The sequence below is a fragment of the Mirounga leonina genome, unplaced genomic scaffold (genome assembly GCF_011800145.1).
Source record: "Mirounga leonina isolate KUSES-001 unplaced genomic scaffold, KU_Mleo_1.0 Mir_168, whole genome shotgun sequence".
NCBI lineage: Eukaryota > Metazoa > Chordata > Mammalia > Carnivora > Phocidae > Mirounga > Mirounga leonina.
In genome coordinates this window covers 13,163,684-13,177,014 of record NW_023270426.1, presented here as the reverse complement: position 1 = coordinate 13,177,014, position 13,331 = coordinate 13,163,684, and the positions used below count along the sequence as shown (strand labels likewise).

The following is a 13,331-nucleotide window of genomic DNA, read 5'->3' as shown; positions in this document are numbered from 1 at the left end:
ACGCTTAACGACTGAGCCACCCGGGAGCCCCAACTCGTATCTTTCCTAATGACAGCAGTCGGAGGGGCTTTCCTCCCCGAGCGTGTGTTTATAGTCCCTTAGAGAAGACTTGTTCAAAACTCCAAACCATAGTGGCCATTACAATTCTTTGAACCACCCAGATTTCCTCCTCACCCAGCCTTCCCTGCTCGTTTCTGGCTCATTCATTGGCCGGTTGTTCAAACACTCCCTTTTCCACTTCCCTTTGCCTGCCCGAGCATACAAGCCTGTCTACACTTGAAGGCAAATTTCTCTCTTCACTCCACTCCAGAGCTTCATCCCTCCGGTCTTCCTTAGACTCTCCCCTTCCCTCCAGCCACCCAGCTTTTGTGCAAAGACACTTACCAGATCTATTTAGTCCAGCTCTTCAGCTTCAGAGACTTCTCCTCTAAGGAACTCCTTGTTCATTCCCTACCTCACGTACAGTGAAAGCGAACCCAGCCTGGAGTCAATAATTTGTGTCATGTCCGCTGTTCATGCGGATGGAGGTCAAGCCAGGCCAGGCCAGGCCAGGACGCTCCCTGGCACGGTGGCCCTGCCTTTTCCTCTGTGGCCAATAAAACCATATACCTCACGCAGGCCTGAGGGCTGGGGTGCGACTGGTCACGTGGTAATACTGACCTCTAGGGGCTGGCTTCCCTTCACATAGCGTCCTTATCTTCTCATTGAGCTCCAGAACTGTGATGGCAGCCTCTTGCTTAGCTGTTGCCAAATCCGTTTGCAGCTTTTTCAGTTTCCTTTTGTGCTTTAGTTTCTTGAAAAAAAAAAATAAGAGTTTCCGTCACTAGAGACAGACATATCAAAGGAATAAAAAGAACTGATGAAGTCTGAACAAACATGGCCTTTGCGGGCCAGCTTCGGTGAACTGCTCCCTGTTTATCTAGCTTAAGTCCTTTCTGAGATCTCTGAAACAGAGTGCGTGAGCCCCTCTCAGAGCGTTCCTATCCCCAGCGACGAAAGCCACTCTCTACATCAGAGTATCTTTTACCCTCTTGAAGGGTTTTAATCTGCATCTGAACCTTGTATTTTGTTTGCTTATAATAGAGGCAATTAGAGAGCAACTCTAGTTGGTGGTTGGCATTTGACCACGGAGGTGCCAATGCCTAAAAGTGTCTGATTTTTTTTTCAGTCTGTAAGTAAACTCACGTGAAGTAGTGAACATATTTCAGAGAGCCTTGCTTCTGTGTCATTTTCTACCCTAATACCATAAAGGTGTGCATTCCAGTAGACCCTGAAGAGTGTGATTCTACCATGAAATGCTGACGTTTACAGATATTTACTGGGGTATCTATATAGGGAAAGTGGTCAGGGGTATAAATCGTTAAGCAATAGAAGGCAGGAATTGCTTGCTGTAAAATAGTCTGATTTATGACATCTAAGTCTTTGAAAGAACTACTTGAGGAAGTTGTTACCTAACCAAAGGATTCACCTGGAGATTTTATGACTAGAAAGCTCTTTTGTGGATTTCAAAATGAAATCAATTTGTCAGAATTAGATTTATCTGTCACTGCGGAAAAACTGTTGTGAAAAGTGTTGTATTTACACTTATGTGTTGTTGCCTTTCCACTGAAGAGCTCACTTTGCCAAGTCTTTGTGGACTGGTAATTAGGAAGCCCAGAATATAAATGACTAACATTTCTTATCAGACATAAATCTTGAGATAGGGAAAGGAATGGTTTTTGCACATCAGGGGAAACCTCAGGTAGTAGGGAATCACTTCCTTTTTTTTTTTTTTGAGAGTAAAGCGGGTAAAATCAGTTCATCAAAGATGGGATTCAATAGACATAGACCACCCATTTTAAAGACAAATTGTCTTTCAGACCAAAGCAGGATTAGGATTAACGAAAGCTGAATTAATGGCATACATGTGGCTAAAAGAGAATGTATTATTCAAATGAGAATAGTAGTCATGGAAATTCTTTAACGGGGGTTAGAGGGGTAGAATCCGGCATAGTTCACCAGCACAGTCCAGGCATTAGAGAGGTGCCCTGATCCACACCACGAGTTCCTGGTCTGTTCAGCAGTTCTTTTAGAGTATAGTCAGTATTCACATACTCATTTCATCTTTGTACTAGTTACAAAGCAGCCCTTTGGTGTCAGGCACAGTGCGGGCCAGCTGTTGAAACATCAACGCTGATAAGGCTCCATGTCACTAAGACCTTCTTACTATTTCCTGTCCTCTGAGTCTCTGTTCACCAAAAGCCTTCACAATTTGACCTGTTCTGTAGGTTAGTTCAGAAAGAGATTGAGCTGATCAACAAATACGTGGGTCTGGGTATTTGATAGCTAGCTATGTTTCCCATAGTAAATTACTAGGTTGGCATGCTCATCAATTACCGCCCCCCACCACCCCCGGTAAGTTGGTTTGTGTCAGCTTGTTCACAAGGACCTCCTCCATCCCAGGCCTGGGGGGATAATGCCTGTGAGACCCCTTATGGTCCTCAGCGTCCTTTCCTGATGCTACTTCAAGACTGTCCCGTGCTCAGATTTTTCATACTTTGTTTTTACCATTTAGAACCTTGGGGCTAGAAAGTGGGAGGAATGATACAGAAATGAGAAATAAGGGCAAGAGTGGCAAAGGGATTCAGAAGAGAGTGCTAATTAAAAGTATCAGAAAAGAACCGATAATGATAAGGGTGTGCAAACTGATGCATGAGGGTTAAGTGTGTGGATGAATGCACTTTACATGGACATATGTAAAAAGGTAAGATGGGGTGATGGATGGAAAGAGATACTGATAGATAGGTGAGTAATGGAAGATAGCAGAATGGTAATTTGTCTAGTTATTAAGTATATGGGTGTTTACTCTAAAATTCTTCCAACTTTTCTTTTTTTTTTTCTTTTTTTTTTAAAGATTTTATTTATTTATTTGAGAGAGAGAATGAGAGAGAGAGCACACGAGAGGGGGGAGGGCCAGAGGGAGAAGCAGACCCCCCGCCGAGCAGGGAGCCCGATGCAGGACTCGATCCCGGGACTCCAGGATCATGACCTGAGCCGAAGGCAGTCGCTTAATCAACTGAGCCACCCAGGCGCCCCCAACTTTTCTGTATTTGAAATTTTTTATAATGAAATACTGAGAGGAGTAAGAAGGAAAGTTTGTGTTTCCTTACATTGCTTCTCTCTTAATTCTTAATAGATGGTATTCACATTCTTTTCAGAATGTGTCACAATGATTCATATGCAGATCAGTACTTTTCTGGAAACTTTTCTCAAAGTAGGCATTGATAGTAAATAAACAAAAACAAAAACTAAAAGCAACTTGGAGAGATTTGGTGAGGTGGCCACCAGGATCTGGTGTGGTGTCACCAAGAAAAAGTCTTATCAAGCTACATTTCTGTTTTGACAGGATAACTTGATGGATAGAGTGACTTGATGGCTATGTCTTAGTGGAAAGACGAGATGCTTCTCAATATCATTTAAACATTTCAGCTTTTCAGTTAAAAAAAAACCTAATTCCTTTAAAAAAAAAAAAATCCAGTTTCCAGGGGCACCTGGGTTAGCTCAGTCGGTGAAGCATCTGACTCTTGGTTTTAGCTCAGGTCATGACCTCAGGGTCGTGGGATCAAGACCCACATTGAGCCCCTGTCTGGCTCTTTGCTCGGCAGGGAGTCTGCTTGGGATTCTCTCTCTCCCCCTCTCCTTCTGCCCCTCCCCCTGCTCATGAGCTCTGTCTCTCTCTAAAATAAATAAATACATCTTAAAAAAAAAAATCCAATTTCGAGACCACCTTTTTGTCTTTCTCTTACAGTGATCGTATGCTTTGCCTTTATTATTATTATAATATTTGTATATTTGCCATATGATCTGAGAAAGAAACTGAGGATATTTAGTTTGGAGAGGACAGTATACAGGGGAGTTACGACATCTGACTTCAGTAATCTAAGGTACTAGTCAAGAGGAAAGGAAGTTGAGTTAAATAGTATTATTCTAGAGATACCATGGGGAACAATGGGTAAAAAATTCAAGAGGAGGCAGATTTTGGCACAGCATGAGAAAGTACCCTCCAACAATCAGTGCTGTATTCATAACAAGATAGGATGGGTCCTGGCAAAGGCCTCCTGCTCTGGGAATGATCAAGCAGAAACTGGAGGAACATCTTCAGGCAGGCCCATGGTAACCTCTGGGACCTGGGTCGAGAGGTAATTAGAGGTCTGGCTTACCCCCAATTCTTTCCTCCTTTGGCTTCCTCCAGCCTCTGAGAGACACAGCACATGCATGAAAATGAGAAATCTCAGCCCTCAAAGTCTCTAAGGTGGGTACACTTTTCAGGGATCCCTTAAAAATAACTCTAGAATTTGTGGGATGTTGCATAAGAGGGTCAAAAAGGCCTGCGGGGCCTTTAGAATTCAAGGATGATTGTGACTCAAGATGTGCAAACTTTATTATTAAGCTCTAAAGGAAAGGGGAAGGGACATTTAGATTTAAGTTAAAAATTGAATAAAGAACCTAAATTGATTTCTGTTGGGACCTGCCGGTTATTCAGATAAATTTTAAAAGGGTTTAACATCTTTGTCTTTTTTTTTTTTTTCCCCTTTTCTCCAGGCAGAACTGCTGTATGCCATTAATTCATAGCTCTAACCAAGCCCTTTGGGCATTTCTAAAAATTTAGTTTGCCGACATGTTTTTTATTAGTCATAGACATCAAATGATTTCAGCAACGATAATATTTTCCTTCGCTTTTTTGGCATTCTCTAGCCAGGCAACCCAAGTGTTGTACTTGAACCTAATGGAGTCTGTTATTGTCTCCTTAGTAACTAGGAACTACCCCCCCGCATGATTACTAAAAGGAAAGGAAGGCTTTATAGCTTGGAGGTAAATTCCTATTACCTTGCTCTTTTCCTACTTCTCCTACAGGGTGGACAGAGGGAGGAAATCATGTATTCGTGCAATGTTTTGAAAAGGAAATATCTATCCATATCACATTGCTGAATAGCTCGCATTATACCAAGTCATCGGGAATTAGAGATCATCAGGGAACTATTTATAGATGAGTTTCAACACGAAGTTGCCAGCATTGTTTAAAATTTCCTGGTCTTTCCACACACTTTGAACTGTGGCCTCAGATTCTAAGGCAACTATTGGCCCTGAGAAATTGGGCCGGGCACATGACATCTCCAGGCCCTTGATCCCATAGCATATAGCTGGTGGCGAGTCAGTGACCGAACACCAAAATGACAGTACCCAGTACTATGTTCACTAAGTGGCAGATAGGTCTTTCTTTTTTGTCACTATTTCTTGAAATACACCGGGGAAGCTCTCAACCCTCCACTAAAAACACTGAAGTACCTTTTCTAAAGATGTCATTGTCACACTTTAGGAAATAAAATTTGTATTTCATTGAAAGCAAGATTTCTCATTTTCCAAGATTTGCCTTGTCTTCTTTCTTTCTCCTTCCCTATCTTCCACCACTTCCTCCTCCTTTTCCTTCTCCTAAATTAAGCTTTCTCCATAATTGCATTGATCTCCTCCTTGCTTTGTATGGGTAAACAACACTCGATGTCCTGAAAACAGATAAGCAAATAGCCTTGATCCAGTCTCCTGCCAGAGCTGGCCAGATGCCTGGCAAAGTAGGTAGCTGCCTCCATGGAATGATGTGAGGAACTTTCTAAAGCCCTACCTCTTCCTGCCCGTGGCCCTGTGGCAGGCTTGCTGGAGCATAGCTTTTTACCTTCCTTACTTAGCCTGTATAACAAAGACAGGTTTTATCTCCAGAGGGCCCCTGATAAAATGCTCACTACCAAGGACATACAAGAGAATTTGATTTGAATACAGGACATATAAGCAGATATCCTCTTTTATTTCTTTTCTAATAGCCCATTGTTAATAATAAAACTCATAAACGTGATATAGCTTTTGGATACAACTTGGCTTAAAAAATCAATTTCACAACTCTTACTTTGTTTTGTATTTATGCTATCCCCAGGTAAGTATTTAGAAGTCCAGGAATGGCAAATATGTGCCTCGTAGCTTCCTTTCTCCACCGTAGGCCTTTGATTTGGGAATTCCTTCACCCTAGGTTGCCTACCTGGCTTCACAATCCTTGATCCACACTCCCAGTAGCCACTGCTCGTTAATGATACCTAATTGTTATGTATGATCCTGTCTCTATTTTGTAGGTGAGACAGTTGAGGGCCCTGAGAACTTGAGTAGACCATGGTAACCATGGTCTCTTAGTAAGTAAGTAGCTGAATTGACTTGAACAAGTTCTTTTGATTCCAAAGGCTGATTTTTCTTCTCAATGATAGCATAACGGTTCACTAATCAGTAGCACCATTACTTTGTTAAGTTAGTTAAAGCTAGCTTTTTGTAGTTAAAGCGTGAGTGGCTCTAATTATTAGTACAAGTAGAAAGGCAATAAGCCAGGCTTGGTTATAAAAGAGTGACACTGAAGGGTGATGGTGAGACACTTGTAGCATGGACTGCCATGATCTTGCCAGAGAACCTAAGAAATAAAGGAAAGAGCTGATGAAACCAGCTAAGGGTTATCTGCACCTGGTGTAGATCTGGGCCCTCTTAGTGTCTCTCATCAGAGGGTCTGGAATTGATCCTGGGGACTGTGGCCATTCTGTTCAGTTCTCTGAAGTGACAAACAGTATATCAGATGAAACTTTTCTTATATAATGCCTTGAATGAAAGACCAAACACAAAAGCAAAATGTAGCTTAGTCTTCTTTCATTTAAGAAGGTCATGGGAGGAACTGTTAATACACAACCATTAGGCCTCATCTCGACTTTGACCAAGAGTTGGGCGCCACATGACCACTGTTGACATTTCATGACCAATAGTCAGACTTTGGAAATCATAGCTGATACTGTTTGGTTCTTTGCAGTATCCCTCCCATTTGAGTAGCTTATTTTATGTTATCACATGCTATAGAAATAAATTTTAATTCTGTTCCCTACATCCAGAGGGTTTGGAATTTCTAATAAAGAGAAAACAAAATCCCAGTAATTAGACAAACATCTTGACTCACTACAGGGGAAGAGTTTACCTATAGTTGGAACCAAGTCTCAATTCTTTCCCTCTATGGGATAAATAATTATTGGAGACACGGGCAGAGTTTGCCAGTAGATGTCCTAGTTTCCAGAAATGTCTGTGTGAGTGTTTATTAATACAAGATAAAGAGATAACTTACACTTGGAGTGAATTCCAGTGATAAGATAGACGTTTCTAACAACACAACAGTCCAGAAGTTGGAATTTGTTGCCCTAAAAGACCATAAGCTACCCTTCCTTTCATGTAGTATACAGACTATTATTGGAAATGTTCCAGAGAGAAGCTAATATTTACCACCTATAATATGCTAGGCATAGTTCTGAGAAGTTGATACATACTAGCTAATTTCATTTTTGTAGCAACCCAATGAAGTAGAGCTATTATTAATTCCATTTTTAGATGCAAACATTGAAGCACAGAGAGCTTTAAGTAACTTTCCCAAAGTCAGATGGTGACCCACAATTTAAATCTGAGCGATTCAGCTCTAGACTGCCCCTTCCATCCCTATGCCATGCATGCCTCAATGTCCTACTCAGTTTCTTACATTGTGAACAGTTTAAGATGACATTTCCTATTTATAAATCCATTTCTTAAAGCAAGAAGTGTCCAACTTCTGATCATGAAGCTTTGAGACATGGGCTGACCCCTCAAGCATGATTTAGGACAACAGAATCACTGAATTTTCAATGGGACAGAATTGCGTGTAATCTTTGAAATCAAATTGTCCAGCCCTAGCATTTTAGGGATGCAGAAGTATAGGCAGAGAAAAATGACATGATTTGCCCAAAGTCACAGCTAATAAAACTGCAAGAAACAAGACTCAAGTTCAGATTTTCTGACTCCTCATTTCAATGTTGGTGGGGTTTTTTTCCCCCCACTATATCATGTTGCTCCTTGGCCATACAAACTGAAGGGCTATGAAATGGGTATTGGCCAGTAACTAAACTCCCTGGTGTGTAATATCCCAGTGTCAAAAATAGTTATTTAGGCAGGGTTCCTTCCCTTTAATCCCTCTTCACACAGAGAGCCAGGAAGAACTGGATTCAGGTCACTCCCTATAGTCCATTCGGGGGTTACATTTGATAGAAAGCAGAGTTGTTAGGTAATTGAGATCCCATTCACTTCAAAGAAACGAGCTGGACCAATGTCAACCAGTCACCTTGCCCTCAGATAGCACTAGAATATCCGTACTCAAACAAACTCATTCCTAAGATTAAGGGGTATTGTCTACAAGCTCTTTTTCTGTATGTGAGTGTAACCCTGCCTCATCATTCTTACCCAGTAAACATTAATCAGGCTGACAACCAAGTTCTTAGAGAAAGAAAAGAACCCTACAGTGCCAACAATGCAATAAGTAAGTTTTCATACTGGCTGAGCACCGTGCAGAACAAAACCAAGGGTTCAATAGGTCTCTCTCAAAAAGAAAGTATAGCCAGTGTTTGCTAAAGCCAAATCCAGTTTTTGATCTTACAGTCTCAAATCACCCACCCTGGGAATGGAGAGAGGAGTGCACTGTCACACCTAACAGAGCCTACTAGGAAGGTGTTTTCCAGTCCAGTCATCCCTGGGGACAGAGAGAACCTAAAGGGCCCAAGCTGTAGATGAAGCAATTTTAGTTTCTCAGCCCCACCCATACAGGTATTGGTGTCATTGGCAAATTGCTATAAAAAGTAACGTGGGTGGAAGAGAACAGAAACCAGAGGACAGAATATACAGGTGGGGAAAAAGAATTCCCATGTCTGCCTTGTGAAAATACTGCTAAGCTCTCCTAACATGATTATAAAAATGATAAAAAGCTTTTTCTCTGCAATGACTTTATAATTGGGCAGATACTTGTTTTTGTTTTGTTTTGTTTTGTTCTGTGCCCAGAACTCCTTTTGAACTTAACTAAAGCTGCCTTCTGGGAGGAAGTCAGCAGCTATTGGCCATTTGTGACTTACCGTGAATTATAAAGCAAAGGCATGTGTTTGAAGACTGGACAGTTGAGATGCTGGAGCACCAAGATGCTTAAATCACCTTGGAGGGTTTTCTGGTGTGGTAAAGAGAACCTAATAAGTTAACCTTCTCGGTAAGTATCTCTCTCCTTCAGAAATCCCACTCTGCCCTCAAAGCAGAGATATTACAGGGGATAAAAACTCAGTGAGTATAAGAGCTGGCCTTCAGACAACTTCAAAAATGATAAGGAGTTCTAAATGAAGGAAAGGAAAATAATCATAAGAGGAGAAATGATTCTCACATAGCATGAAAAAGCTTTGTACAGTGGATAAGAGAAATTAGAGAAAGCAATTTGCCCACCTGGGAAGTTTTCTGCAATATGTATTTTTCCCCATGAAATATAATGTTTAAAAAACTGCGGCTTTCTGGAGCCTGGGTGGCTCAGTAGGTTAAGTGTCTGCCTTCGGCTCAGGTGATGATCTCAGGGTCCTGGGATCAAGCCCCGCATTGAGCCCCATGTGGAGCCCACCACCAACTTCAAGCACCGCCCCCCTCCAGTCAGGCGCCCTGCTCGGTGGGGAGTCTGCTTCTCCCTCTGTCCCCTTGTCCCCCCCAGCTTGTATGCTCTCTCTCTCAAATAAATAAATGAATAATCTTAAAAAAAAAAAACAACAAAATCTGCTGCTTTCTTAATGCAGACTTGAAACAATTTTACAACAGAAACTTTTTTTTAAAGATTTATTTATTTGAGAGAGAGAGAGAAAGAGGGGAGGGGAGGTGCAGAGGGACAGGGAAAAAAGCAGACTCCCCACTGAAAGTGGAACCCCACAAGGGGCTCCATCTCACGACCCTGAGATCATGACCTGAGTCGAGATCAAGAGTTGGATGCTTAACTGCCTGAGCCACCCAGGCACCCCATACAGCAGAAACTTCAAAGTTTAAAGTGAAATGATCTGATTTCATGTAAAAAACTCTTTACAATGTACATGACTGAGTGTTTTGTACATTGTTGAGTGGCATGATATTAGTAATGTTGTCACTGCCATCATTATCTTAGAATTTTTACTCTTTAGAACTTCTGAGATAGCTGTTCCTAATAATGAATTATTGAGCATAAATCTTTACAGTAATATCCATTAGTTGAATATTATATAGCTGCAATTAAATGAGTAATTTGTCTATTCTTTAATTTTTCAATTGCTTTAATCTGGAAACAAAAGTTTCATAAGGGCTAAAAATCTCAAGTCAAGTTTCCCACTAAGGAAATTTAAAGTGTCAATCAAGTTCATTGAAAGCAATGTTTGACAGTTAATAGGACTAGGGACATTTAAATGCATGTGGAGAAATCACCAAAAATTAAAGCATTGAACTTGGTTGCTAGCTCAAGATGTGATTTGTCTTTTGACTGTTCTACTAAAAAATTAAAAAATAATAAAAAAAAAGGATTCACTTGAATATTCGACTAATCGAGCAATATAAATTCAAGGGAATGGAATAAGTTGATGAAGCAGATGGTGGGAAATCACAACTACTTAGTACCACTGACACACAGAAACAGAACCAATGATACAGAATCTGCCTATGTTGAGACCAACTACTTTTATCTAGAACACCAGATGATGTTTAACAGTTCTTTTATTATTGCTACTCTTAAAAATTCTCTTTTCTTGATTTTCTCTTCTCAGTTCCTTCTCAGTCACTGTAATAAAGAGGAAGTCATATTGTAAAAAAGACTCAGATGGTATAGCGAGGATCACCAAACCTGTGTTCTGGCCTTCGGTTAGAAAAACCAAGTTCCTCAAGATGCTAGAGATACAAAGCAAAGAACAGTTGATAAAGAAATAAATTACAGGGGCTCCTGGGTGGCTCAGTCAGTTGAGCAGCTGCCTTCGGCTCAGGTCATGATCCCAGGGTCCTGGGATCGGCCCGCATCGGGCTCCTTGCTCTGCGGGAAGCCTGCTTCTCCCTCTCCCACTCCCCCTGCTTGTGTTCCCTCTCTTGCTGTCTCTCTCTGTCAAATAAATAAATAAAATCTTAAAAAAAAAAAAAAAGAAATTACAAACGTACAGATGACACCTATAAATATAACTCAGTGATCAAAACTGAATTACCTTGAAGTTCCTTTGCCCATGAGCAGCAAGACAAGATCACTTTGGTGGTCTGACTGCAAAGACATTCTGTTGTCTTCTCTCTACTTCTGTTCACGTTCATGCTTGTTTATGAACATATACTGAGGGTGTATGTGTAGTAGATGACATTTCATCTAGCGATGGTGACATTATAGTCTGGGTCCATTTGATGATAAGAAAACCACTTTTCCAATATGGCAACAAAATCACTCTTTCCTTTTTTTTTTTTTTTTTTTTTAAGATTTCATTTATTTATTTGACAGAGAGAGACACAGCGAGAGAGGAAACACAAGCAGGGGGAGTGGGAGAGGGAGAAGCAGGCTTCGCACTGAGCAAGGAGCCCGATGCAGGGCTCGATCCCAGGACCCTGGGATCATGACCTGAGCCGAAGGCAGACGCCTAACGACTGAGCCACCCAGGTGCCCCTCACTCTTTCCTTTTCTGAGCTAAAACCTTATAATCTGACAATGTTCTCTTAGTCTCTCCCTTGGGGTTTTCCTGCAATTCCTGTCCTTCACCACTGGGGCTACCTATACCAAAAACCTTTAAAGATGACGGAAGAAATAGCAGTGGTTTGCCACATCTGAAAACTTCCATACCAAAAGGTGTCAGTCCTGCTCTGTGGCAGGAGCTTTGCACTTGGGGGAAATGGTCTCAACATTAAGCAGTATTTTCAACCTAAATCCAGTTTCATTCCTCATACACAACATTCCAGCTGTGACTTTAGTTAAACATCTTTGTCTTGTCCTCCTCCACTATTTAGAGAAGCTGTTTTGTTCATGCCATGAACATGTTTTGTTCATGTCTACATTTCATAGGTAGAGAGACAAGGATATTTGGATTTATATATAGTTGGTTTCAATATTCCTTAGAACAAAAGATTAATTTCAAAATCTGATGTTATGTGTGAATGGAGTTATATGCATGCAAGATGTGAAGGCATAACCCGATAAAGGAAATGTTCGATGCTTGTGAATAGCCTGCAGAGAGTCAGAGAGGAAGGGAAAGGTGTGGTGATGATGTGAACTTTTGCTATGTAGATATTAGCTAGCTTCAGATTGCATATTTTAACAAGTCTAGACAAACAAGTCATCAAATACAGGTAGTTCCTTGGTTTTGTTGGACTCAAGAGTCTGTCTCTCTTATTTCATTCTTTAGCAAGATACTTTATCTAATTCCATTAAGAAAGCTAGCAGAGAAAAGAAAGTACATGAATCTGAACTCTCAAACAGAAATCTAATTAGATTTCAGAGTCCTATCTGGTAGACCTCCAAGCCTGTTCCCGTCAACACACCCTCATCTCAGATATGCAAGGATAACGGGTAGGGAGGGGAACATGTGGATTGGGCTGAAAGCCACTTGCCTCATCTCTTGCTAAGTGACTAGTGGTGTCATAACTTCCCAGAGTCTGCCACGGCAAGATTTAGGGATAATCACATGAATTGTTCATCAGGAACAGGTTGAAGATGTCCCAAGTTAGACAAATGGTGATTTGTCTATTCTGGTCCTGACCCAGAAAACCTTCAGGAGCCATATTTGATCAGTTCTGCTTTAGCCTGGAACTTCCAGGTCATTGTTAGTAGTAATGGGAACAACACTGGCCTGACAGGAAACCACTAGGGCTGGAAATGTCAGGACCCCAGAAATATATACTTGTGACACCCTGGACTGAATCTAATCCTCCCCAGATAAGAATGAGGCTGACCCAGAGCCAGTCAAGCTTCTATAAAACTAACTCAGGAGATACACAAGAAATAAATACTTTTTGACTGTCTGAAAGAATGAATAGATAAATATCAATTACTGAGTCTTAGCTTTTCAACTGAAGACATTTTTTTTCTTTTTAATTGTGGCAAAAAACACATGGCATGAATTGCACTACTGGGTATTTACCCCAAAGATACAAAAGTAGGGATCCAAAGGGGTATGTGCACCCCAATGTTTATAGCAGCGATGTCCACAATAGCCAAACTGTGGAAAGAGCCAAGATGTCCATCGATAGATGAATGGATAAAGAAGATGTGGTATATATATACAATGGAATATTATGCAGCCATCAAAAGGAATGAGATCTTGCCATTTGCAACGACGTGGATAGAACTGGAGGGTATTATGTTGAGCGAAATAAGTCAAACAGAGAAAGACATGTATCATATGATCTCACTGATATGAGGAATTCTTAATCGCAGGAAACAAACTGAGTGTTGTTGGAGTGGGGGGTGGGGTGGGAGG

At 41.1% G+C, this 13,331-nt stretch overlaps 1 protein-coding gene and 1 long non-coding RNA gene across 2 annotated transcripts in view; one reads left to right on the top strand and one right to left on the bottom strand.

Annotated features, from left to right (window-relative positions):
* CCDC192 (coiled-coil domain containing 192) overlaps nucleotides 1-13,331 on the bottom strand; it is a 208,077-nt gene that overhangs the window by 61,633 nt on the left and 133,113 nt on the right. Inside the window, exon 8 of the mRNA XM_035015036.1 lies at nucleotides 661-793. Coding sequence (XP_034870927.1) covers nucleotides 661-793 — 133 coding nt within the window. The remainder of the gene's footprint in view (nucleotides 1-660; nucleotides 794-13,331) is intronic.
* On the top strand, nucleotides 3,881-8,444 carry LOC118016597. Its single transcript, XR_004680869.1, has 2 exons — nucleotides 3,881-4,291; nucleotides 4,582-8,444. It is a non-coding gene; the product is annotated as an uncharacterized LOC118016597 (long non-coding RNA).